This window comes from Crinia signifera, chromosome 7, assembly GCF_055691185.1.
Source record: "Crinia signifera chromosome 7, ASM5569118v1, whole genome shotgun sequence".
Taxonomy (NCBI): domain Eukaryota; kingdom Metazoa; phylum Chordata; class Amphibia; order Anura; family Myobatrachidae; genus Crinia; species Crinia signifera.
The window spans coordinates 155,367,573-155,395,175 of NC_139223.1; the positions used below are offsets into that span (position 1 = coordinate 155,367,573).

The 27,603-nt window shown below is 39.7% G+C and overlaps 1 protein-coding gene across 1 annotated transcript in view; it reads right to left on the reverse strand.

The window, feature by feature from the left end:
* The window catches only part of NEB (nebulin), a 172,025-nt gene that overhangs the window by 87,663 nt on the left and 56,759 nt on the right, over positions 1-27,603 (reverse strand). The window contains exons 47-73 of the mRNA XM_083155043.1: positions 26,133-26,444; positions 24,625-24,828; positions 24,417-24,521; positions 23,668-23,775; positions 21,824-22,135; positions 21,099-21,302; positions 19,543-19,647; positions 18,421-18,528; positions 17,611-17,922; positions 16,268-16,471; positions 15,710-15,814; positions 15,023-15,130; positions 14,533-14,844; positions 14,247-14,450; positions 13,920-14,024; positions 13,713-13,820; positions 8,728-9,039; positions 7,870-8,073; positions 7,664-7,768; positions 6,927-7,034; positions 6,494-6,805; positions 5,577-5,780; positions 4,708-4,812; positions 3,440-3,544; positions 1,966-2,277; positions 295-498; positions 93-197 (exon numbers count right to left, since the gene is read on the reverse strand). Coding sequence (XP_083011169.1) covers positions 93-197; positions 295-498; positions 1,966-2,277; positions 3,440-3,544; positions 4,708-4,812; positions 5,577-5,780; positions 6,494-6,805; positions 6,927-7,034; positions 7,664-7,768; positions 7,870-8,073; positions 8,728-9,039; positions 13,713-13,820; positions 13,920-14,024; positions 14,247-14,450; positions 14,533-14,844; positions 15,023-15,130; positions 15,710-15,814; positions 16,268-16,471; positions 17,611-17,922; positions 18,421-18,528; positions 19,543-19,647; positions 21,099-21,302; positions 21,824-22,135; positions 23,668-23,775; positions 24,417-24,521; positions 24,625-24,828; positions 26,133-26,444 — 4,992 coding nt within the window. The remainder of the gene's footprint in view (positions 1-92; positions 198-294; positions 499-1,965; positions 2,278-3,439; positions 3,545-4,707; positions 4,813-5,576; positions 5,781-6,493; positions 6,806-6,926; positions 7,035-7,663; positions 7,769-7,869; positions 8,074-8,727; positions 9,040-13,712; positions 13,821-13,919; positions 14,025-14,246; positions 14,451-14,532; positions 14,845-15,022; positions 15,131-15,709; positions 15,815-16,267; positions 16,472-17,610; positions 17,923-18,420; positions 18,529-19,542; positions 19,648-21,098; positions 21,303-21,823; positions 22,136-23,667; positions 23,776-24,416; positions 24,522-24,624; positions 24,829-26,132; positions 26,445-27,603) is intronic.

Here is a 27,603-nt window from a genome sequence, read left to right on the forward strand (position 1 = left end):
AGCTAGCTGGCAGAACTTGGAGCTCAGCTTCTCCTCCTGGTGCTTGCAGTCCTGCTCCTCATTTGGATAAATAAAGACATATAGACACTTACCCCGCTGACATTTATAGCATTAGCTCTAGACAGTTCGATTTCAGGAGTATCAGGCATGATGTGGATGGTCCTCTTGTCTTGTTCCCAGGCTTCTTTGTATTTGCTCTTTAAATAAGAAATGTATCCTGTTACAAGACCAGTATTTTCGGAAATTGTGAAAACATTAATATGATGCCACAGTGGCTAAGTCAAGTCAACTTACTGAACTTATTTGGTCGGCGTTGACCTTTGCCAGGACAACAGATGGAAGATCTACAATGCTGGTAAATTTAAAGTTGGTGGGCGGTTGACGGTACAGACGTTCATTCAATATATCTTGAGCATTCTTCACTTTCTTAACTTCCACTGACCCATTGGGCATCCACCCGCATCCACGAATCCATTCAAGATCAGATTTGTAAATACTCTGGAACAACAAAGAATGATGTTGGAGATATAATAGTCTTCAATATGAATCAGAGAAAACTTTTTTGGTCAAAATAATTTCCATGGTCACAGTTGGATGTAAATAAAAGTTGTTTAGGATGAATGTCTCATGCCATTTCCAAGAAGGCCTCATGAATAGAGTTATATCACAATGGCTATTTTACTATATAAAACAAATATGACTACTGTATGTATGATACCATTGTCTAATAGAGGAAAGTAGAATATTTCAAGTTAATAAGTATATTAAAATATAATATTTTTAAAGATAAACATTTAGAATATTCTGTTGATTCTGGTAATGTATATACACATGCTTTCTAACACATCTAAAATTGAAACCAGCTTTCAAGACATCAGATTTCATCAGCCTTAATCATCCAATCCCCTTCTTCTCCACAGCTTCCCAATCACTTTTAACAACTCTACTTTCCAGTATCTGGAGATTAAGTTACGGCCCTAAACAAGTCCTTGCCCCCTTCAATGTGCCCTCTCAACGCTATCCCCTCCCGCATCCTTCACACCTTCTCTTCTGTTGCCTGTTTCCAATTTTCCCATCTCTTTAATCTTTCTCTCTCATCAGGCCCTGTCTCAGGCGCTACCAGTAGGTGTCCCCTAAGGTTCTGTTCTTGGACCTCTTTTTTTCTCCAACTTTAGGTGAGCTCATCTTCTCATTTGGCATTTAATATCAATGGATGTTCCAGTGCCTAACTAAGACTGAGCTCATTATCTTCCCACGCTCACAAATAACCTTTCCTCCCTCAATTTCACTATATATTGACAGAACCTCCAACTCATTTAGCCCACAAGTACTCTGTCTTGAAGATATCCTTATGCAGGTCTACCACTTCCATCGCAGATATTTCTTCAGATAAGACCCTATCTCTGCCTGGAGGCAACCAAGATCCTCATCCACTCACTGGTCATCTCCAGACTGGACTACTGGAACCTCCTCTAATCTGGCCTCCTTTTCTCCCAATCCAACCATACCTTAATGCTGCTTTCTGGCTCATCTTCCATTCCAAACTTACTACATCTGTCTCCCCTCTTCTACATGCCCTTTATTAACTGCACTTCCTTTTCAGAACCCAAGAAAACGTCACCGCTAACCTCAGATCATCTCACATTCCCACCCACTTTGCTTGGTATTTTTAAGCTGCCTCTTCTTCCAACTGATTACTTCCTCCCATCACTGGAACTCTGTCCCTCTTCCTACTAGAGTCTCCTCTTCTAAAAACAATTCAATTGCGCTCTCAAGACTAACTTCTTTATCAAAACTTTCAAGCTCTTATTTTAGCCCCTGCAGACCACCAGTGCCCACAAGTCACTTAGCGCCTTCAAGCCACTGCAGGGTCTGAAGGAACTATTGCTACGCCACTGACTTCACAGACTGATCTCTATCTTGAATAAAATATTTGAGAGTGAGAATAGATATTGATATACTCACATCACTCTGCAATTCATATGCTTTCCTGGCCTGAATGCAGTCATTCTGATCAGGATGGCATGTCCATTGGTGCAGGTAATGGCGATAATCTATTTCAGTGGCAGCTGCCTGGTTTTGCTTGGCTGTTAGAATGGACACCATATCCACAGGAATATGAATCTTGGTCTTTGTTTTTTCATAATCCTTTTTGTATAACAAGTCGCTTGGAAGCTTGCCGGACTTAATCAGCCACATCAACTTGGGGTCATCCTTAGCAGTTGGGGTTCCAATGTAGTGACCCTTCTGCTTCTCATGGGCAGTTTTATATTTGTACTAAAATCAGAAAATAAACCCATATTAATTAAGTTTTTGTCAATATGAAAACAATTGTGTTGCACAATTACAGGATATGGGCAGGTATTGTAATTTAAGTATAATCCCTCTATCTCTGCAGTAATCTCTTATGATCACTTACTGTATATGGTTATGTTTAAATTACTGAACTTCCCTAGCCATTGTCAATGCTATCCACACATCCACACATGTATCTAAAATAGCAATACATGTTTTATACTAATAAAAGCTCTGTCATGTGGTAGTTAACAATATACCTGCCAAATGGGGTGTGATTGATTGTATAATAGGCGTGTGGCCCCAATTTAATCAGGATGTGCTTTGTTTTGCATTGAAGCACACAATCATTTGTCCCAATGTTCCCATTATTAAAGATGTGAAGCAGCAAAGTGGTCATGGAGAGGTGGTGGAACTCATCCCCCCTCCATTAGGAGCCTGGACCAGTGTCGGGATTTTCAGCACCCCTGCAAATTATACATTTGTTGCCTATTTCTCATCTCGTGCCCCTGATTCATATTACACCACCTATTAGTGCCCCTTACAAACTTTATTACAGTAGTGCCCATTATTAACATCACTCAGTAGTGCTCTTTGTTCATGTTATGCTACACAGTAGTACTCCTTATACATGTATGCCACACAATAGTGTCACTTACATACAATGCCCAAAGTAGTAGTGCCCCTTACACGTACTTCCCATATTAGTAGTGCCGCTTATACACATAATGCCCCCAGTAGTAGTGTGGCTTATATACATTGCAGCTCCATGCCCTGTGTCCCTCCAGCAGCATCCCCACTTATCTGTGTCCCTCCAGCCACCTCTCAACTTATCTTCACCTTATCTTCAGCATGCACGGAGCCTGCTCCTTTTCTTCACTTCAGCAGCAGTGACTGCATGACATCACATACACCATGCCAGAAAAGGAAGCCGCTGTAACAGGTTTTTCTGTAGGAATTACTTTGCAGGGCTGTGGTGGCGGTGGAGCTAGTTCACCATAACATTTGAGGTGGTGGAACTCAGTTCCACCCCATTCCCCTGCACTTTATTCCCTATTGTGAAGTAATGCTAATAATCTATACTACTCTATCCAATAACTATTACAACATACATTGTTTAAGCATATTTTATATTGAGCCTTACATCACTGGCGATGTCTCTGGAAGCCCTCGCACTACGGATTGGGATGGAATCTGCTCTTATATCATACGTATTCTTGGCTTTCTCCCAGTCCTTCTTGTACACTTTCTGTAAAACACAAATTACAAGCAATCAGGTTCCACAGGCTGGTCATTTCTTCAGGTACTTTATCTACAAACCTGACGTTACCATCCACTGAGACACAGTGACTTTCTGTAAACTACAGTATTTGTCTGCTGTTGCTGACTTCCATGGTAAAAATATATAGAAAAATACATATTTCCCGCATTACATTGACTGTATGCTGAACACATGCATATAATAATGCATATATTAACTTTACACTGAGAATGATATTCTGTAGATACATCTACAACAGAAATTACCAAAAATACATGTGAACTATAGGTTCTTAATGGGAGAAAAACAGAATAAATAAATAAATACCTCTGAATTGAATACAATAATGCATGAAACATATAAGGGGTATTCAATCCTTGGTCCCCATTGTCGGAACATCTTGACAGTTGGGACCCCGCCCCATTTTCGGCCTGCTCGCCAGTTTTGCAGGTGGGATTCAACGTCCCACGTGCTAAGCAGTGAAAAGGGGGCGTGTCTACAGAAACGGCCATGGTTTGTTTCGAGATCCGGCCATGATCTGGACAATACACGGCCTTTGCGGCAAAACGACCCGACTGTTTTAAAGTCGGGTCCATTCTGACGAGCTGCCTCTTCAATGCTGTTGGGAATGACAGCATAGAATATGCGCCCGCCGCTACTCTATTTCCCCTGATGGAAATAGTGGCGGGGATTGAATACCACCCAAAATATGTATATATATACACACACATATATAGTGATCATTGGTGGAGAGAGCTAATGTACCAGCCAATCAGCACTTATCAGGCTGTGATTGAAAAGTAGAAGTTGCGAGCTGCCACTTTAGCTCACTCCACTTTATTACTTTCCAAGGTTTAATACATCTCCCGCCTAGTTTAGAAAGGTTTAATAAGACATATATCCATCATACTCAGTTATCATACACTGACTGTGTAGATCCAAAGGAAATAAATATATTACTGCAATTATTACAGCTGCCACACTAACAATAATTTACACCTAATATGTCCCCTCCTCCTCATCCTCCTGTTGTTGACTTTGTTATATTGTTACATTAATGTAACAAGACAAAAGCATGCAGGGACTTGTCATTAGATATAATACATTTCATTGTTTCTAATATTTGTTCTTAAACTGTGAGATAGACATACCTCGCTGATGTTTGCCGCATTGACCTTAGACTGGACCATCTGTGGCGTGTCCGAAGGGAGGCTGAATTTTGTTTTTTCTTTGTCCCATGCATCTCTGTACAGATGCTAAAAATGAGAACCAGACACAAAACATATAATTATTTATGGCACATTTATTAATAATAATAATAATAATAATAATAATAATAATGATAATGATATTTATATAGCGCTTTTATCCCAATAGGACTCAAAGTGCTTTACCATTGTCTTTACAGCTCAAAATACAAAACAAGCTTAACAGTGGATGTCAGTGAAATGCTTGAGTAAATAAGTACGTCTTTAGTCTATTTTTAAAGGATTCTACAGTGGGGGTTTCTCGCACTGTGCGAGGAAGAGAGTTCCATAGAGTTGGAGCAACAAAGTTGAAAGCTCGACCCCCAGATGAATTCAGGGAAATTCTGGGTACTGTTAGTAATCCTTCTTCAGCGTAGTAATTGATCCGCTGAACTTTGAATAATGAGAACACAATAACTTAGTAAGCGTTGAAACAAACATCATAGTATCTAATTTTTTTTTTTCATTTCTCCGTACCCTGTTTGGGGCAAGATAGAAAGTCTTTTCTTGGGCATCACACAATCATTGTGCTTGCAATAATAGATTTTATTAATTTTAAATGTTATATCATGATCAGGACCACCTTTTTGTTTTTTCCATTTCTGGCTAAAAGTTTTTCTAGATTTTTCAATCAACATCACTGATTTATCTTGTTTTGGGTAAAAGCTTCTTAGTGAAATAATTTACTCAACAGAACAAAAATTGAATTACAACAAATGAAAACTTTAATTTAAACCTAAACATTAAGTTGTATTAATTAGAGTACTACTCACGCCACTGAGTTGAAGAGCATTGGCCTTGGCCAGTACAATTTCAGGACCATCAACGACACTGGTGAATTTGATGGTGTCTGGATGTTGACGATACTGATGCTCACTGATGATCTCCTGAGCTTTCTTCACTTTGAGGACTTCCAGGGAGTCATTGGGAAACCAGCCACAGCCCCGGATCCATTCCATGTCAGACTTATATAGCCACTATGGACAAAATGGCACACATTAGGGATGGTATAGAGGAGGGTCATCCAGGGTTGACAATGAAGCAAATTTCTAAGAAATGTCAGCTATCATCATTGTGAAATGAATAGGCACCCTTCACATCAGCATTTAATCTTATCATTTATGATCATCACAACAATTCATCCCATTACACCATGTATGCCTATGAAGCAAAGACTAATGGAAACACAAACAACATACATTTCAGACCTACAATGCTACTTTATGTGTACAGGTGTGCCTATTTGTGGTGAACACTATATGGTCCTTGGATGTCCTCCAAAAAATCAGTTTGTGACAAGTTCCATGGGGTTGAGGATATATCTAAAATTGAGTCAAGTGCACACAGCAAATTTCAAATTGGAGTGCAACATACTATTTGGCAACCCTCAATTTAATATTTAAACCCTTCAGTTTGTGTTTTAAAATGCTTAGTATTTTAGCTTCTTTTATGTCTTACATGAATCATAATGGTGCGGGACATATATATATTACATGTCACAACCAGTGGCGGCTCCAGAAGTGGGGCTGCGCTGCAGCACATAACAACTGCCACCCCAAACACTGTCAAACATCTGGCACTCATTGGTAGTTGATGTCGCACCCCTATTTGACTGAGTGTAGCAAACATACAAAATAGAGAGACTACAGATGCAATATCGAAGTACATAATGCTAAAATAAGAGGCATACATCACTGCGCAAGTCATAAGCTTTTCTTGCTTGGATGACATCATTCTGGTCTGGCAGACAAGTCCATTGATGGAGGCGGTGACGGTAGTCAATGTCGCTGACCAGTTTCTGGCAGTTCTTGGCCAACACAACAGATAGCATTTCCACAGGGCTGTTGTACTTGGTCTTTAACTTATCAAAGTCCTTTCTGTACTCCCGTTCACTCTGGATCTTAGCAACGTGCATGGCCCACACGGACTTGGGATCATCCAGCAGACTTCTGAACCCAACGTGGTGACCTTGCTGCTTGCGGTATGCTGCTTTGTATTTGTACTACAAAAAAATAAAAGAAGCAAGCATTACAAATGGATATATCCATTACATCATAAGTTGCCATTATGTTATAAAGCTTTATAATTTCTGAGCATTTACATTCTCAATTAGGATAACTTACATCACTAGCAATGTCTCTGGATGCTCTGGCACTCTTGATCGCAATGGCATCAGATCTTAGATCATATCCTTTCTTCTTAGAATCTTCCCAGCCTTGCTGGTATTGTTTCTGTAACACAAAAACACTGGTTTATTTGTGATCTTCATATAGACTAGCCTGGTTCTGTGGGAATGTATAAGTTCTTCAGTAAAGTGGCAGACCAAGCATATTAATTTGAATATGCTCTGTTCTGAAGACTGGAAATATGAGAAGAGGAAAAACTCCTGGACTTGCTTTGGCTAAGTAGTGAGGGGCATATTTTAATTTGATATATCTGGTGACTATTGATGGTGAAAGGAACAAGTGAAAACAAAAAAGTGAATGGCTATTTATTAGGAACATTGAAAAATGTAGAAATGAGCAAATACACTCTCTCTCTCTTTATCTATCTATCTATCTATCTATCTATCTATCTATCTATCTATCTATCTATCTATCTATCTATATATATATATATATATATATATATATATATATATATGATATTTAGATAATTGGCTCTAGAGATGGAGGAACCAGCATGATTTTTGTGAGTATGATGCTAAATTTAAAGTGGCAGTCAGTATATAACGGATTATCATATTACATTTGAAGAACTCAAATATTGCTGGTTCCTTTATCTTGGAACTTATTAGATAACCCCCATGTCATAATTGTATTCATCTCCCAGTATGAATTCTAAAGGTCCATGTACTCACATTGCTAATTTGGACAGAGTTGAGCTTAGATTGCACCAACTGAGGAGTGTCAGGGGGCAGGTGGAATTGAGTCTTCTCCTTATCCCAAGCATCTCGGTAAATGCTCTAGTAACAAGATGATTACAAACAAAAATAGAATAATTTTAGAATATTATTAAATTGCCAAAAACATCTCGTATTTAAAAAAAAAGCATATAATGTCTCACATTGCTGAGCTGAAGAGCATTCTGTTTGGCCAAAACAATTTCTGGAGAATCAACGACACTGGTGAATTTGATGGTGTCTGGATGCTGACGGTACTTATGTTCACTAAAGATTTCCTGGGCTTTCTTTACTTTGTTCACTTCCAGGGAGTCATTGGGAATCCAGCCACATCCACGGATCCATTCCAAATCAGACTTATATAGCCACTGGAAAATTACAAATATAATAAGATCATCATTAATAGGTCTAGAATGGATGCTGCTCATTGTCTTCTTTGCTTGTTATAAAATAGACATTTATATTTACTTATAATTAATTACTTAACTCAGCAAAAGACATATTCAAATTATTAGTGAACCATTAAAATTACCCTAATGAAAACATCTGCAAATTTCAGTTATCTTATTCGCAATGAGCATTTTGGTAAATGTAACAATCAGGAATTATGACTTGTTTCTAGAGATGGTCCCATACTGAGCTAGACCTTTGCAGTTGACTATGGTAGCAGGAATTGTTGCGTGGGTTAGTAAGATTTGTTTGCCATTATCTAACTTAGTGACTTCTATATTAGTGGAAAACTAATGGAGATTAGTGTCAAAGGTTATCTAATCATCATGCAGTAATACAAGTATCAATAATTACTAAAATAAGGAAGAGTACATATCAGTGATCTTCAGTGGTGGCACACATCTGTGTAGTATAAAAGTATAGGCCCATCTCTTTACTTAGTTCATGATTTTCATTTTTATAAAAAAATGGGATTGTGCCAACAAAACACAACTATTCTTACAATGTATATGAAGTAACACCACTGAGGTATGTTTCTTTAAGACTAAATATTGACAAGATACAAGACTCACATCACTGCGCAAGTCATAAGCTTTTCTTGCTTGAATAACATCATTCTGGTCTGGCAGACAAGTCCATTGGTGGAGGCGGTGACGGTAGTCAATGTCGCTGACCAGTTTCTGGCAGTTCTTGGCCAACACAACAGATAGCATTTCCACAGGGCTGTTGTACTTGGTCTTTAACTTATCAAAGTCCTTCCTGTACTCCCGTTCACTCTGGATCTTAGCAACGTGCATGGCCCACACGGACTTGGGATCATCCAGCAGACTTCTGAACCCAACGTGATGACCTTGCTGCTTGCGGTATGCTGCTTTATATTTGTACTAGAAGAAAATAATGTATTTAATTATTAGCTTGTAAACTACATTATATCTATTCATATTTACTGTTCTATCTGTATTATATAATGTTTTTGACAGATATACTTGATGGCTGGCTGTTTTTGTTTCATTTTTTAGGAATGACAGGAAATATTTCATTCATGTTTTGCAAGGTAAGATGGTTAATGTTTTAATCAGGCCTGACATTTTCTATACTATTTGATTTGTACCGACTTTTCTTGTGTGAGTTTATTTTTACATTTTTTATTTTAATAATTGTATTACTTTTATAATGTTGTTGTTAAAAATTGTGTATATGCACCAATAAAATGTAATTTGCTGTTGCTACTGAACTCCACATTCTTACATCCCTCTTCAAAAATGACAAAACTTGCTATGCTATGTTATTGTTATTTTATTATCTGGTGTATTCTTACTTTGACTAAATATATTGTGTTCAATTAAAATAATCCCTTTAATTGTGTCATACCTGTATATATATATATATATGCAAGCAGGAGATCCGGCACTCGAGCAGAAGGTGTGCAAAGTCTTAGGTGCTCTTCTGTCTCGCAGGGGAGAAGTATAGCCAAAAAAGCAAGAAGTCACTCTAAGTATTTTTAGCGACTGCACGGCGGCAGTCTAAGCAATAAACGAGAAGACACTGGTACAGTGAAAAATCAACGTTTCGGGAAGGTAGCCCCTTATCAAGACATGATGATGTCTTGATAAAGGGCTACCCGCCCGAAACGTTGATTTTTCACTGTACCAGTGTCTTCTCGTTTATTGCTTAGACTGCCGCCGTGCAGTCGCTAAAAATACTTAGAGTGACTTCTTGCTTTTTTGGCTATATATATATACATATATATATATATATATATATATATAATGTTGCAGGGAAATCCGCACTCCTATCCAGGTAAAGTCCACAACAGGGGGTGCTCCTATTAGGGAAAGTCACTTCCAAATATAAATGTAAAGTTCCAGTGTAGATCACCAGAGAGGGCACTCACCACCAATAGCAGGTAGAAAAGGTTGATTTATTTGACAGAAGTCAGCATAAATTTGTCGACGTTTCGACCCCGGAGGGCCTTTTTCAAGACAGAGACAAGCGATACAGTGTGTCACCAGTAGAAGACCAGGAGTACACTGATCAGCTCCAGAAACCCATATATACCTTAGCCAATCAATTAGGCTCAGCCAAATATCCAATTGTGCGCAAGCATGTCGTCACCAGGGGGGGTGGCTTTATTACTATGATAAACAACAATGGTCACATAAAGTACACAAACGCCCAGGGATAAATCTACAATATTGGCACCAGACACTCTATATGCTCCTTATAAAACAATGTGTATAGTTACCAATGGGGCAGCAGGCAGCATGTCCGTGTCATGCCTAAGCAGAAGCAAAGTCCCCGCTCTGCTCCGTGTCTCCGGCTGTGTTTACCGGAAGGAGGAAGTGTGCGCGTCATATGCGCTCCACAGACACTCAGAACCCGGAAGTATGCGGGTCAACTGCGTTCCAGCGCTGTTTTGTGACAAAATCATTAGCTAATGTATAGCGCTGTCAGAGAATCAAATTCAGACGGTACCTGCAGAGTTGCTGTTGTATATCCACCAGACCTACTTCCCATGAGGCGAACAGTCTCTTACTGCTGCACCCAGGGTGGTCACCTGTGGTATCAACACGGGGTCATACAGTGTACCTACTATGTGTCGACTCACTGTCAACTGTGGTTATCTCCATTACAGGTTAAATCTGGCTCAGAACCGGGTCCATACTGTTGTACCTAGCGGTACCCGGGAGCCCAGCTAATTATCACCCTTGGATACCACAGATATTTTTCATGTCGACACAATGTATATAATGGACCAATCTTACATATCATACTGGAGCATGATCTGGATGCTATGCTGCCTTTTTTTTAAAAGGGCAGTCTGAGTTAACTTCAGCGACCAAAGGGATAATAGCACTAAGTAATAAAAAATGAAAAAATTATGGTAATAAATTTGGAAAAATTGAAGAAAAAGACTAGATGGATTAATACAAAATATTGCGCCAATATATATGGGTTTCAGGCCGATTACATTCAACAAGCAAAAAATATATATATTTTAAAAGATGCGGGCTATGTCCATGTGAATATGTCCCAAAGTCAGAACCTGGGGTACAGTCACATCTGCAGAGCCACGCACCACATCACTGGTTACCGACACCATGATATAAATGTTGTTTTACACACGAAAGGATTATTGCAAAAATATATTAAATGAATTATTTTCATTCAACCCAAACGGGTGAATGGTATTCAGGTTAAATATCCATCGTGCTTCCTTTCTTTTCAGGATTAGTTCCCTATTACCACCTCGGAGTGGTTTGGGGACATAGTCAATAAGCATGCAACGTAGGGTGGAAACTTGATGTTTCTCAGTCATGAAATGTCTGGCCACTGGTTTGTCAGTCTTGCCAGTAGACAGCGCAGTACGTATCGAAAGTCTGTGGTTCGCCATTCTCTCGGTCTGTGGTCAAACCAATGTAATATAATCCACATGGGCATGTGAGAAGATATATTACATGGTCCATAGTGCACATGAGCTTGTGTTGAATCTTTATCTTCTTCCCCGAATGGGGGTGTGGGAATGTTGGTCCCGTCAACATAGAGCTGCAAGTTGTGCAAGACGGACATCTGAAGCAACCAAGTTTTGTATTTCTCAGCCAGGATTCATTAGCAGCTGGTGGTTGTGCCAACGGCCGCATCAATAGTTGTTTAATATTGGGGCTTCTACGATAGGCACACATAGGAGGTGGTGAGTGCTCAAGTTTGAGTGATCGGTCAGTTTTCAAGATAGGCCAGAATTTTTTGATCATCTGTGTAGACTTTTTTGACGTGTGATCAAACGTGCTCACAAATGTCATACGATCATCACATTCAACACAAGCTCATGTGCACTATGGACCATGTAATATATCTTCTCACATGCCCATGTGGATTATATTACATTGGTTTGACCACACGTAATTTTCGCGAGAGAATGGCGAACCACAGACTTTCGATACGTACTGCGCTGTCTACTGGCAAGACTGACAAACCAGTGGCCAGACATTTCATGACTGAGAAACATCAAGTTTCCACCCTACGTTGCATGCTTATTGACTATGTCCCCAAACCACTCCGAGGTGGTAATAGGGAACTAATCCTGAAAAGAAAGGAAGCACGATGGATATTTAACCTGAATACCATTCACCCGTTTGGGTTGAATGAAAATAATTCATTTAATATATTTTTGCAATAATCCTTTCGTGTGTAAAACAACATTTATATCATGGTGTCGGTAACCAGTGATGTGGTGCGTGGCTCTGCAGATGTGACTGTACCCCAGGTTCTGACTTTGGGACATATTCACATGGACATAGCCCGCATCTTTTAAAATATATATATTTTTTGCTTGTTGAATGTAATCGGCCTGAAACCCATATATATTGGCGCAATATTTTGTATTAATCCATCTAGTCTTTTTCTTCAATTTTTCCAAATTTATTACCATAATTTTTTCATTTTTTATTACTTAGTGCTATTATCCCTTTGGTCGCTGAAGTTAACTCAGACTGCCCTTTTAAAAAAAAGGCAGCATAGCATCCAGATCATGCTCCAGTATGATATGTAAGATTGGTCCATTATATACATTGTGTCGACATGAAAAATATCTGTGGTATCCAAGGGTGATAATTAGCTGGGCTCCCGGGTACCGCTAGGTACAACAGTATGGACCCGGTTCTGAGCCAGATTTAACCTGTAATGGAGATAACCACAGTTGACAGTGAGTCGACACATAGTAGGTACACTGTATGACCCCGTGTTGATACCACAGGTGACCACCCTGGGTGCAGCAGTAAGAGACTGTTCGCCTCATGGGAAGTAGGTCTGGTGGATATACAACAGCAACTCTGCAGGTACCGTCTGAATTTGATTCTCTGACAGCGCTATACATTAGCTAATGATTTTGTCACAAAACAGCGCTGGAACGCAGTTGACCCGCATACTTCCGGGTTCTGAGTGTCTGTGGAGCGCATATGACGCGCACACTTCCTCCTTCCGGTAAACACAGCCGGAGACACGGAGCAGAGCGGGGACTTTGCTTCTGCTTAGGCATGACACGGACATGCTGCCTGCTGCCCCATTGGTAACTATACACATTGTTTTATAAGGAGCATATAGAGTGTCTGGTGCCAATATTGTAGATTTATCCCTGGGCGTTTGTGTACTTTATGTGACCATTGTTGTTTATCATAGTAATAAAGCCACCCCCCCTGGTGACGACATGCTTGCGCACAATTGGATATTTGGCTGAGCCTAATTGATTGGCTAAGGTATATATGGGTTTCTGGAGCTGATCAGTGTACTCCTGGTCTTCTACTGGTGACACACTGTATCGCTTGTCTCTGTCTTGAAAAAGGCCCTCCGGGGTCGAAACGTCGACAAATTTATGCTGACTTCTGTCAAATAAATCAACCTTTTCTACCTGCTATTGGTGGTGAGTGCCCTCTCTGGTGATCTACACTGGAACTTTACATTTATATATATATATATATATATATATATATATATATATATATATAAATTGTATTAGCTTTAAAAGAAAAACAGAATTAATCTCTCCTGCCATGGAACTTACATCACTAGCAATATCTCTGGAGGCTCTGGCACTTTTTATTGCAATGGCATCAGACTTCAAGTCATATCCTTGCTTTTTGGTATCTTCCCAACCTTGGGTATACATTTTCTGCAGGGAGAAAGCGGCTGTTATCTCTATAGCACAATTTTACAAGTTTAACCAATTCAAAAGTTCTTCTTTATATTACCTCTGCCGAGCAACACTTACTTTGCTGATGTTTACAGAGTTAGCCTTAGCCAGTAAAATCTCCGGTGTATCTGGCATGACATGAATGGTTCGTTTGTCAACTTCCCAAGCTCCGGTGTACAGGCGCTAAAAGATATAGTTGCAAATGAAAGTGGTGTTATATGAAGAAACGTGTCAGACTTCAGTAGATCTATATGTGATGCTGGTTTATCATTTTAATCATCCTAAAGCCATTGAAATTACAGTTACATGTGATTTTTAGAGATAGCATCAGATTTCAATATTATTTAATATAAAAATATAGGCAATGAAATATCTATTATTTCAGATTGAAGATAGTTAACTTACGTTATTCATGAGCTCAGCATTATTCTTTGCAAGAACCAGTTCCATTGAGTCTGGAACTGATGTGAACTTCAAAGTGTCTGGCTTCTGACGATAGCTCCTTTCACTCAATATCTGTCCTGCCTTCTTGACTTTCTCTACTTCCAAAGAACCAGCCGGGACCCAACCAATGCCTTTGAGCCACTCCAGATCGGATTTGTAGACCGCCTAAAAACATTAATTTTTTTTAAAAATTTGGATAGATCCTTTATTGGGACAGAAAATAACTTTTAGTGAATAATTGACCTACATCACTCTGAAGTTCATACGCTTTCTTGGCCTGAATGACATCATTCTGGTCTGGCAGACATGTCCATTGGTGGAGGCGGTGACGGTAATCAATGTCGCTGACTAGTTTCTGGCAGTTCTTGGCCAACAGAACAGATAACATTTCCACAGGGCTGTTGTACTTGGTCTTTAGCTTATCAAAGTCCTTCCTGTACTCCCGCTCACTCTGGATCTTAGCAACGTGCATGGCCCACACGGACTTGGGATCATCCAGCAGACTTCTGAACCCAACGTGATGACCTTGCTGCTTGCGGTAAGCTGCTTTGTATTTGTACTGTGGAAATAATCCAGAATTTAACTTTACTTTTTCATTGATCTAATTAGTTTTGCCAAAACCTGTAGCTGTTTGATCTCAATATGAAAAAAACAACAACAATATTGTTAGTAAAAGTAATCAACAGAATTCATTAAGATATACAGTATCTGAAAACATTGAATTCTTCACAACTTACATCGCTGACTATATCTCTTGAACTTTTGGCTGCCTTGATAGAAATTGCATCAATACGTAAATCATAACCTTTCTTCTTACTTTCCTCCAATGAAATTTTGTACTGTTTCTGTAGAAAGGAAAATAACAATACGATTTATAAGAACAAAAGAAAGGATGCATAAATTTATTCATTCATTTAAAAGTAACATTCTACATTAGACTACAGGATCTATGAAAGGGTGTTGCATCTGCACTGCATTAGTTATTCTGATGTCTGTGTAGTTCTAATCTATGTAAGGGAATAACACTGCAAAAGAAGGATGGTTAATGGAACTAGAATGGTGTTTGCTACTGCCCTGCTGATCCTTTTAAATATAAAGGGGGACAATTAAAAGTTTTTCTCACTTATATATACTGTATGTGGGTATGCTACTGTTTATTGGGTGTGACTGGCAAAACCAAGTCCCAGGATAGGTGTTCCAATAAGACTTCTGCCGACCAATTAGCTACAGTTGTGATAGTTATGGTGACTTTTCAGGTAGAGTTGTCTTTCAAGAATACATAAAGATATCTGCAGTACTTTGTTCCATACAACCTGCCCCGAACCTATGACCTGACAGCACAATTCCTCCCATAGAGTGAAGAACAGTGTGGTTCTTGTTTGTTTTACTTCCCCTGCTAGTACACTCCTAACTCTGGTACCTACCTCACTGTAATTCAACCGATTTGCCTTTGCCAGTTCGATCTCAGGGGTATCTGGCATCACATGGATTGTCGTTTTATCCTTGTTCCAAGCATCTGTGTACAATTTCTATAAAATACCAATATTTGTGTAATCATTATCAAGTTCATTTGCTTATCACATTACAAATCACAGTAACCATACACTCACCAAAATGTAGATGATTGGCACATTATAAACAGGCGTCTCATTAAATAATAATTTATTATGTTTCTAGCAGTAATCAGACTTTTCCTTTAAATGATTTGATTTTTCTAAATCATTGAATTGTTCTCTCTATTTTTACATGGGTTATGACTATTGGAAATACTATTATTTGAAGATTCCAGGATTTACAGTATATATACAAAACACAAACTGTTGTACGTTCCCATATGCGACATCATTTGAAGGGTCAAGGAGAACATAAATAATAGCCCTGACAAGCTATATGTATATACATTATCTATGCTGGTGATAATAGGGGTAATAGCTGTAGCTGTTGTAGCAGCTAAACATATCTTTATATTTTTTAACACTGACCTTGTTCATGATTTCAGCATTGGCTTTTGCAAGAGCCATTTCCATGGAATCTGTCACGCTGGTGAACTTCAGAGTACCCGGATGTTGGCGATATTTCTTATCACTTAGAATATCCCCTGCCCTTTTGTTCTTCTCTACTTCCAGTGAGCCAATAGGAACCCACCCAATTCCCTTCATCCACTGCAGGTCTGATTTGTACAAGTTCTGTTTTCAATAAAATAAATTGTTGTAAAGTCGCAAACAAGTGATTTATGTCACTGCAAAATTAGTTTTCTGACTAAGGATATAGTACCCTTTGCTAAATAAGACTACAAATGCAAATGAAGTCATTTGTCTCTGCATCTGTTTGAATGACTATCCTGTTGCAGACAGCTCATGTTGCCTATTTAACATGCGGTTGCAATGCTAACTGTGAAACATCACATGCAAAGCAGCTGCACACAAGTGAACATTAAACCGAAGCCATCGAAACATGTTCAGCAACTGTGTACTCCATTGCAACCACGATGCAGATGCGAGGAACATTGACTCTATGAAAGGCTCAATGGCCATGGTAGCTGCAATGCTGGGGCCATGTTCTACGCATATGAGATCACAGAACTGTGTTAAAGAGCGCTACTATCTGGTATGATGTGGAAGAATGAGTGAAATTAGGAGAGATAGAATAAACAATAAATAAAACATATTATATATTAAAATATTATAAAAATATATATAATAAAATAAAATTAAATATATGAGATCATAGTCACACACTGAGACACTGCCTGAAATTGGTCACAACACACTTGTGTTTTTGCAGACACTCCCTCAAACGGCCTCTTCCTGACAATCATTGCGAGCGGAGTTGCAATGGTACCTTAGTGCATGCACACTGTGTTTGCGTTGCATTAACAGTCTACCAATTGTCATTCGGTTGTAACTCTATTGAAGTTGTGACTGTATCTTTATTAGGCTTCTGGTGTTGTGTTTATCTCTACCTATGCAATTAGACCTCTGCTCGTTAAAAATAATTGCCAACTTGGACTGGCACACAACATGCCGGTGGAATTTGTATAGTGCATTCCCTGCTAATGTCACGTAATGTTTTCAAAAGTAATAAGCAATGTTCCAAGTGTATAAAGGCCCAAATATTACACAAGCATATTTAGATAAAAATAAGCCCATATTACAATATTGGTAGAGTGTGATGAAACAAGCAGGCCGCATATACATCAAATTAAATTCTTGACTTATTTGCTGGTAAAGACTATGTGGACTTTCTTAATGATACAGACTTCACTATATACTGCTTTCTGTAAAGGAGCACTCAGTACAATTAACCTTTCCCACATCATACTCACATCACTCTGGAGATCATAGGCCTTTCTGGCATGGATGACGTCATTCTGGTCTGGCAGACATGTCCATTGGTGCAAGGGCCGCCTGTAGTCAATATCGCTGACCAAGGTCTGGCAATTCTTGGCCAGTTTAATTCCCAGCATGTCCACTGGCATGTTAAACTTGGTCTTCCACTTCTCAAAGTCCTTATGATATTCTCTCTCACTCTGAATTTTGGCAATGTGCATGGCCCATACAGATTTTGGATCATCCTGTAAACAGCGGTAGCCAATATGGTGGCCCAGCTGCTTGCGGTATCCGGTTTTGTACTTATACTAGAAAATAGGAGTATCCAAATAACAATCATGGAAATTTTAATTTTTTTTTAAAATGTAACATAAATGTATATACAAATATATCCATCATTTCATCATGTATGTGCCACCAAACTAGCATGTAGACATTTTCGATTAAATAAGTTAAGTGACATTTTTTATGTTGTTGGGATGTCAACTATTATTTATTCAGCCTTAATTGTTCCCAGTTATTGCTTTCAGTATACATTATATGTGCACAGAGGAATTGCTTGAGAAAATATTACAATGTTCTTTGAAATAATGTTGGAAATAAAACATAATTGTGATTGGTCTTTATAAAGATGAGATTTTGCTTCTAATAAACAGGTGTTTAAACTTTAAACATGAGGATAGTGCACATATAAATTGATTGTTACATTCATATAATTATCAACCATATTAAATGGCAAACCACCTCTATTCCCTCCTTCCCTTGCAATAATTATTGTCTCGATTCTGGAATCACTGTGAACTTACATCACTGGCGATATCTCTAGAGGCCTTGGCAGCTTTGATTGGTATGGCATCGATCCGCAAGTCATACCCCTTTTTCTTTGACTCTTGTAAAGCTTGTTTATATAAGCTCTAGATAAGTAAAGAGAACTCAATTCAGATGCAGTAATCTCATAGAAATATAAATATAAATACAAAAATGATACATTCAAAATAAGTCAATCGTATGAAATCAGAACACTTTTACAAGACCCACCAATTGCTCAATAGTAGCATGGGGTGGACATCTCAGACACGCATGGTCTTTCTCACTCCCTCTTATTTTTTTTTCTTTATTTTTTATCTCTATCTTTTATATTTGGACAGGAAAAAGTCAGCCAGGGTCAGATCGGGACTGTAGGGGGGCTGGGGAAACGCTGTGATGCCGTTCTGGGCCAGGTAGTCTCTGACTACGAAGCAGGTGAGGCTTGATGAATTGACATGATGCAGCTTCCAATTAGCGGCTATGCACTTTCTGGATCATGGCCAACATCTCCATAGCCAATTTTCCGAGTGCCACACATAATTTAATAGTGCAGCGCTGTTCGATAGAAAATTTGCATTTTTAAGCTTCAACCGAGCGCAAGGACAGGGGTCCGCTAAAACCACAATAGCTCGTAGGCGACTGATGCTCGGTGCCTGTTGAAGCTGAATTCTCCCTCCATCAAACCCACCTGGAGCATGCGCGCTGCGACGTACAGTCGCATCAGAAAAAAAAACCTGTAGGTCTCATTACTTTTTATACAAACCCTGTAGCATACGGTGTAGTACAAATTTCTAAATGCGAAAGTACAGTACACCATAAATATTAATATTTTTATTATTAGTAGTGATAGTATTATATTATAGTACAAAAATTGTTGGGCTGATAGCAGAATAGTAACAATACATTTGATATATTTTGGAAGTCATCTGATAATATGCACATCATTCTTATTCCATAGCAAGTGATCATTTGTATGGATGACGTTCCAAACAAGGATCAAATCTCTATCATCTCTTTTTATGCTACTTGCCATACATGATATAACATGCAACGTTAACTCTATTTTTCTTACAACATTTCAAGATTTATTTATGCATAGACCCATCGGTATATTCGCTTACCTCGCTGTAGTTCTGTTTGTTCTGCCTTGCCAGCTCAATTTCTGGGGTGTCGGGCATAATATGGATAGAAGTTTTGTCTTTATTCCAGGCCTCGGTATACAGCCGCTAGAGAGTAAGAAAGATCATTCATGACATTTACGTTTTATGCATAAAACTGTAACGCCTACGCTGAGAAATAATACATATTACTAAACTGTACAAAAAACTAATTTAGAGTACAATTGTATAGGTCCATACTCCTTCTTTATATGTACCAGTGTGCTTACTTGTCTGGAAGGAATAACTTGGGGCATATTTACTAAAGGTCGATTTCAGATCAGCAACGGCTGGTTGAAACAGCTGTTGGGTCTGTTGGCAACATGTATTTTCTGTACCATGTTATTCTTCTAATACAGGCTTCTTCTTCATCCATTTCGTATTGTTCCTTTACTGCTTTTACCATCCCAGCGCGGAAGAGGTGAGTGTTGTCTGTATATATGTATGTATATATATATATATATTTAGAAAAGTTAAAGCTGAGGAGGGCACTCACCAATTGATGTAAAACAAAGCAGGCTTTAATATAGAAGGCACATATTGTTAAGTCAACGTTTCCACCCTAAACGGGTCTTTTTCAAGAAAAAGAGAACCAATAACAGCCCAGCAAGGAGGTCAGCGTGGGCTGTTTTTATCTAAAGACCCGTTTAGTGGAGTGCCGCCCATTTCTTGCATCCTATCCTCTGAAGTGAGATTACTTTGTATATACAGAGGGAAGGCAATCTGCCAATTGAAAGATTATGTCCTGAGTGCCAGCCCGCACAATATATATATATATATATATACAGTGGTCGAAGTGGAAATTTTGAAGTGGGGGTATGGAAATTTTGAAGTGGGGGTATGGAAAAGTAAAGAGTGAATATAGTGCGCACCTTCGGACACCCCCCTGTCCATCAACGTCCCCTGCCAGACTGCCCCGTTGTACAGGGGTATTACAAAGGCACAATATGTGCTGCTGAGTGATCAGAGAGCATCCTGAGGGGGAAAAAAACCTTTTTTTTTTATCTTCAGATTAAAGTGGGGGTATGCCATACCCCCGTATACCGCCCCACTTCGACCACTGTATATATATATATATATATATATATATATATATATATATATACATTTATCTACCTGGAGAGAGAGCTGCAAGGGGGAGAGAAGTTGAGGGAGAAGGGGGGATGAACATTGAAAGTGGGAGGTGAGAAGGGGCTAGTCCCAGAGGAGAGGTCGGCCCACATTGAAATAAACACACACTGTAGGGACTGTAGCTTGGTGCACAGCTGAGGAGGGCTCTGGAGGTGAGCAGAAAATAGTTGTGGGGAGGGAGGAGATGGAGTAGCCAGAAGGGGGATTATCTCCATCCTGACACAGTAAAGGTGGGGGGGGGGGGGGGGGGAGAGGTGTTTAAGTCCACCTTACCCCTGCCCTATTCTAACACATATTATTATTATCTACTGTATAACGTGGGTCTTTATCACTTAGCAAATATAAACTGAGAATACATCTTTTATGCTTTATACTTTGTACTGATTTACCTTGTTCATTATTTCAGCATTTGCTTTTGCCAAGGTTATCTCCATGGAGTCTGCGACACTGGTGAATTTGATCTTATCTGGATGCTGTCTATACTTGCTTTCACTCAATATCTCTCCAGCTTTCTTCACCTTCTCAACTTCCAGAGAGCCAATTGGAACCCAGCCAGTACCCTTCAGCCATTGCAGATCCGCTTTGTATAAATTCTGAAAGCAAAATAAGTATAATTTTTTAAACATTTTGTGCCCATTTCAATAAAATGCCCAGTGTAGCTAGACAATTTGTCCTAGCTTACATGAGAATGCAAAATATCGGTGCCCTACAAATTAGTAACATCAATCGAGTGAGGCGTTTTGGGCCTTGTGCCTCTAATATGTACCACATTTGCAGTGATTTGATGTATTGAATTCTAATGATGTATTGTGTTATATATAGCACATGTGTATATATAGGGTAGGTGGGGAAACACATGTAAATGTACAGTATTTGGTATTTTACATATTTCAAATATTACTTACAAACTAATAAAAACAACATGGTTGGCCATGGCCACTGTGTGGCTTTTTATGGTTTTATTTTTGTAGCCTCCAATATCTCAGTAACCTTTAATACAGTTGAACTTTTTTTGTTAAAGTTTAGGCCACAAAATATGTAACAAAGGTGTAAACTCTATATGCCAGCCTCACACAATCCTATAGCACTGTAAGAGCGTAAATTACATGCGTACATCACTCTGCAGATCATAGGCTTTCCTGGCCTGGATGACATCATTCTGGTCTGGAAGGCAAGTCCACTGGTGGAGAGGACGGCGGTAATCAATGTCACTGACCAACACCTGGCATTTCTTGGCCAACAGAATTCCCAGCATGTCTACTGGGCTGTTGAATTTGGTCCTCCATTTTTCAAAGTCTTTCTTGTACTCCCTGTCGCTCTGGATCTTAGCCACATGCATGGACCATACCATTTTCGGGTCATCTTGCAGACTACGGCACCCAACATGGTGTCCTAGTTGTTTCCTGTATGCTGTTTTGTATTTGTACTTTTATGTAGGGAGAAAAAAAAAACAGAAAATGTAAGAAGAAAGAATTAAACATGAAATATAGCAAAGACAGTTTTCCTTCGCGATAGCTTTACCTCCTCGATATTTTATAGTACACAAGTATTACTAATATGCATCAACTTTTGTTTAGTGATCTCAAATGCTGTAAATGGTTTCTAGAAGTTAAAATTAATTTTTGGTGGATACAGTGCAAGTAAACCTTTTGCACATGCTGCAGGCTCGGCCGATTTCAGAGCACTACACTCCCTAACTTCACAGAACACATGTCAAATATATAAAGCATAAAATATATAAAGCAAGAATTGGATCTTAACTAGAATAAATTACTATAGTTGACGGTTGAGAAGTTTTGAAAATATTGGGGCATCTCAAGGTACAGCCAAGACACAAGGTGCATACCAATGTAGCCGGCCTCATCTTTGCAGGAGCTGGTGAAACTATCGCCAGCCCCCACCAGCCGCCAGCTCCCACTGGGGGGCGCCCGCACGAGACGCTCGCACGCCCTGTGGCAATGGAGCTCCCCACCGTCCGCCACCTCTCCCACCTCCCCCGCCGGTCCCCATCACCGCACCGACCCCTTCACCCCTAACCCTGCCTGTCTTCCCGAAGCGCAGACGGGCAGGGACCCGCTGCCCAGCCGCCGAGAGACTGGGACGTGCGTGCACATGAGACGCACTCGCGTCCCAGTTTAATGGAGTCCCGTCTGCCGGCGCTCACCAGAGGGCGCGTTCTGGCGGGCGCTGGGCAAAGATGACAGGGGCTCCATCTGTAGCATGCAGAGAAGGGCTGTTTAGAATGACTATATACGGAATGTCAATTTTTTTTAAGTTTTACTGATTCTTCATTAAGAATAGTTAGCTTTCAAATAATGTTCTGCTCTGGTACGCACTTACCCAAGATTTCATGATATATACTGTACTCACTGGTCAACTGCTCGATTTGTTGTCCTGTTAGGCGGACATGTGCCTTTTCCCACTCAGCTTTGACATCAGTCCCTTCAGTCAGTGTACAGGTGGTCAGTGGGCCGCGCATACACATTGGCCTTATTCTGGTCTGCACGGACCAGTTCATTTGCACGGGGACCGATGGTGGGCGTATGCGGGTGCATGCGGCCACAGAGAACAGACTGTTCACCGGGTGCACACACCCAAGATTGTGGGTAGGGTGCAGTGGCGTATAGTCACGCCCATGGCAATGCCCAGCATTTCATGGGCATTCCTGTGAAACCGCTGGGTGTTACAATGGAAATCGCCTGGGGCGCCAGGGGTAGGCAGCTGGCATCACCGGATCCATTGGCTGTTTTGAAAGTCCATGATCAACGTCGTTGACAAACACAACGGGTGTACAGAATCTGTCAACCAGTTATCATGGGTACACAATATACTGTATCTCCAAGCATCCTGTATCTCTTAAGCATCTTACTTAAAAACAAACATGTTATTTCTCTGTGCTTGACCGTTTTTCCACATTTGAAAATCATTAGATACAGATGTTATAATAAATAAACTTACATCACTGGCGATGTCTCTGGATGCTCTGGCTGCCTTTATAGAAATGGCATCTGGACGCAAATCATAACCCTTCGCCTTGGAGTCCTCCAGAGCTTGTCTGTATAATTTCTGCAGAAAACAAATAAGGAATTAACAGAATTTTTTTAACTGCCATTTAAAAAACATTTTATAGGAATTTTTATTATGATGTATATTTTACAATTTAAGGGAAGCCTACACAATGATGATTAGTTAAATTATTATGGGTCAGGGTTAGGCTACGGGAGGGTTGGAGTAGGGTAAAAAAATACTGCGATCCATCAGGATTCTAACTTTTCGGGTTCTAGTTAAGATAAAGTACCAGCAGATCAGCTTCTTACTGCTTTGTTACACTCTGTGTTTTAAAAATTGCATTTTAAAAGAGGAGGGTGCCCGTGTGCAGACTCCGGGTGGGCCACCTTCTCTTCACGGCGCATTAGACTCTAGAATTGTGCCGGAGCCTACTGCCATGTGCAGGTCTCCTGAAACACTACTACTGTGCATGCGCAGCCGCCATTTTTGCTGCCAATATTTCACCACAACTACAGCTCCGGCACAGGACTCCGGAAAGGTAAATAATAACAAGAGGGTGCATTGTGTGTGGTGTGAGACCCCCTGGTGCACCGCATACATTGCACACAGTATAGAAACACCTACGGGTAGTAGCAGATTTATTGTCACAATAAATATTGATTGCATCAATTATGTGTCTTATATTTGTATTTTCTTACCTCACTGAAGTTAATCTTGTTCTGTTTTGCAAGAACAACCTCTGGTGTATCGGGCATTATATGGATTTGTATCTTATCTTTGTTCCATGCATCAGTATACAGGCGCTGGAAGAGAAAAATATATGTAAGACCAACAGTACTAACAAAAAAGGGCAAAATTAATATTGACATTATTTTTAGATGAATGCCTTCAAAAATAAACACATACCTTATTCATAATTTCTGCATTGCTCTTAGCTAGAGTCATTTCTAAGGAGTCGGTTACACTGGTGAAGCGGAATTTGTCTGGGTGCTCTCTGTACTTCTTTTCACTTATTATGTTTGATGCCCGTTTGTTTTTCTCTTCTTCCAAAGATCCAGCTGGAGACCACCCAATTCCTTTCAGCCATTGCAAATCAGCCTTGTAAGCCACCTTGTAGAGACATAATAATAATTATATTTATAGGCATTATTTATTTATACATATAGGAGATTCAGGGCCATGAAGCATTTTATGCCCAGGCTTTTTGGAGGGACCTGGGTCAGATGCTGAGGGGGAGCAGAGCCATCGAACCATCTGTGCAACCACCAGGGCAACCTTTTTTATTTTTGAAGAGGTGTGGCCATGCCTCCAAGATCTGCCCCCTCAGTAAACAGGCCTGTGACCGCTCTCGTGGCCCTTATCAGATTACATTAATGAGTTTATTTAGTAAACTTTGTTGATTTTATAATTATTTAGACTTAGATTTATGTAAATTAGTTTCCATTAATGAGCTATTTACAAAATTGTGGGGGGGGGGGAATTTAAATTCTGTTACAATTGCTAAATAAAAAAGCTAAATTTAGCAAAATGTAAGACAATCAAACCTAAATGTATCATAAACTCAAAACATTAATAAACTGCAAATTATGCTTGCTCTAGTGACTGTAACTAATTATACCCATACTTATGAGGTACACATTTCTTGTGTAATATGCAACATAATTCGAAGTTAATTTTAATCAAAATAAAATCATAATTTAACGCAATTTACTGTTAGCATTGTAGAGAAATACAAAACCACTTTTTGGTTTACAAAAACAGTAATAATAAAAGAAAATTGATCATTTTGAGTAAAACATGCGGATCGGTGATTAATTAGCCACTCCACGTATTTTCCAAATGTGATGATTTTTCCGACAGACAAAAAATCACCACAGAGATTGAATAGGTCGAATGTAAATTTGACTGCAATAATAAAAGAAAATTGATCATAGCTAAGGCTAGCCGAAATAATAAAAGAAAATTGGTCATAGCTAAGGCTATGATCAAATCACCGAAGGGGTGATTCAATCTTGTCTGTATTTTTTCGGCTAGCCGAAAAATCTGTACATGTCTATTCAATGAGTTCATTTTCATCCGGCTCTGTTTAAAGTCGAGTCTGCATTCTTGGAAAATAGTAAACAATGTATGCATTTTGAGTAAAACATGAGGATCGGTGATTAATTAGCCGATCCACGTATTTTCTGAACGTGATGATTTTTCCGACGGTAAAAAAATCAGCACAGAGATTGAATGGGTCAAATATAAATTTGACCGAAAATTGTTGAAATGTACAGATGTTTCTGACTGTCGGAAACATTGTCACAGATTGAATATCCTATTTGAAAATCCTAATAAAAAAGATGGTCTTCAAATACTTTGTAGAAAATATAGCTAAATAGATAGCAATAGATAAAGTTGCATTGTATACGTACATCACTTTGCAGCTCATACGTCTTCCTAGCATGTACCACATCATTCTGGTCAGGCAGGCAGGTCCATTTGTGAAGTAAGTGCTTATAGTCAATGTCGCTGACTAATGTCTGGCATTTTTTGGCCAGCAGTATTCCCAGCATATCAACTGGTGTGTTGAACTTGGTCCTCCATTTTTCATAGTCCTTCTTGTATTCTCTGTCACTCTGGATCTTGGCCACATGCATCGCCCATACAGACTTGGGATCATCCTGTAGGCTACGGAATCCTACGTGGTGGCCTTGTTGTTTGCGATAGGCTTGTTTGTATTTGTACTGCAGACAATTAGATTATGATGCAGATATATCAATTCATTAATAAAATGCAGATTTTCATATTAAATATTTTTCTATAGAGAGGATCGATTCACCATTGTTAATGTTCTAATTCATTTCTGACAATTTGGTTGATTAAATTGCTACAGAAGCTGAATTGTGTTATTGAAATATTTGCTGGTTAAATTAGTCATTAAAAAAAAAGAACTTTCCACATTTATTTTTATTGAATTCAGTAGCGGCAGGTTTTACCCAACAGCTAAATGCCAATGCTAGAAATATTCACTGATACCCGTTTCAGACATACAAACTGGCAATTACTCAGCATTTAGAGTGCCAGGTCATTTTGCCAGAAGCAGTCTGACCCCCTTTCACACTGAACAGCAAATTACCAGGTTCAAATTTTCAACCCGGTAATTTGCTGAATTACAGATGGAGCCAGCCTCCCTCTTGCTGGTGAATCGCCAGATTGTCTCCGCTGGCGATCCACCAGCGGCGAGGTGCTCCATCTGACTGAGATGCACGTGCGTCTCACACACATGCGTGTCTCAGTTTCCGGGCGGCAGGGCGACGGGAACCCTGTCCGTCTCCGCTTCAGGGAGACGGAAGGGTTAACAGGGTTAGGTGGGAGAGCGGAGAGGCGGTGGGGACCCGGGGGAAGCGCCGAGATGCGGGCGCGTCCCCTTTCGCAGATCAGATGGCGGCTGGCGGGGGATAGCAGCTGGCGATTCTTCCGCCATCCCCTGTAAAGCTGGGACCAGCTCCATCTGTACACGGGTATTTCTTCTGTGTGAAAGGGTCAACCCAGGTCAAAAATCCCGGGCCCCCGACCCTGGTAAGTCCAAGGGTCGACCCTTTCACACAGTAAAACGCGACTCATGGAACTGTGAGGTAAAAAAACCACAATCGGGTCGCAAATGCAGAAAAAAAAACATTGATTCCAGCAGTGTATGCCCCTACTGGCAGATTAGATTAGCTGGGAATTAGCGTGAGGCAATAACCCCCAGGCATAACTTTTTGTAACTCAGGGGTAGATTTATTAAGCTCGGTGAAGTAATAAAGTGTCTGGTTTTTATCACCGGCCAATCAGCTCCTACCTGTCATTTTTCAAACCAAGCCTGTAACTTCACAGGTAGGAGCTGATTGGCCGGTGATAAAA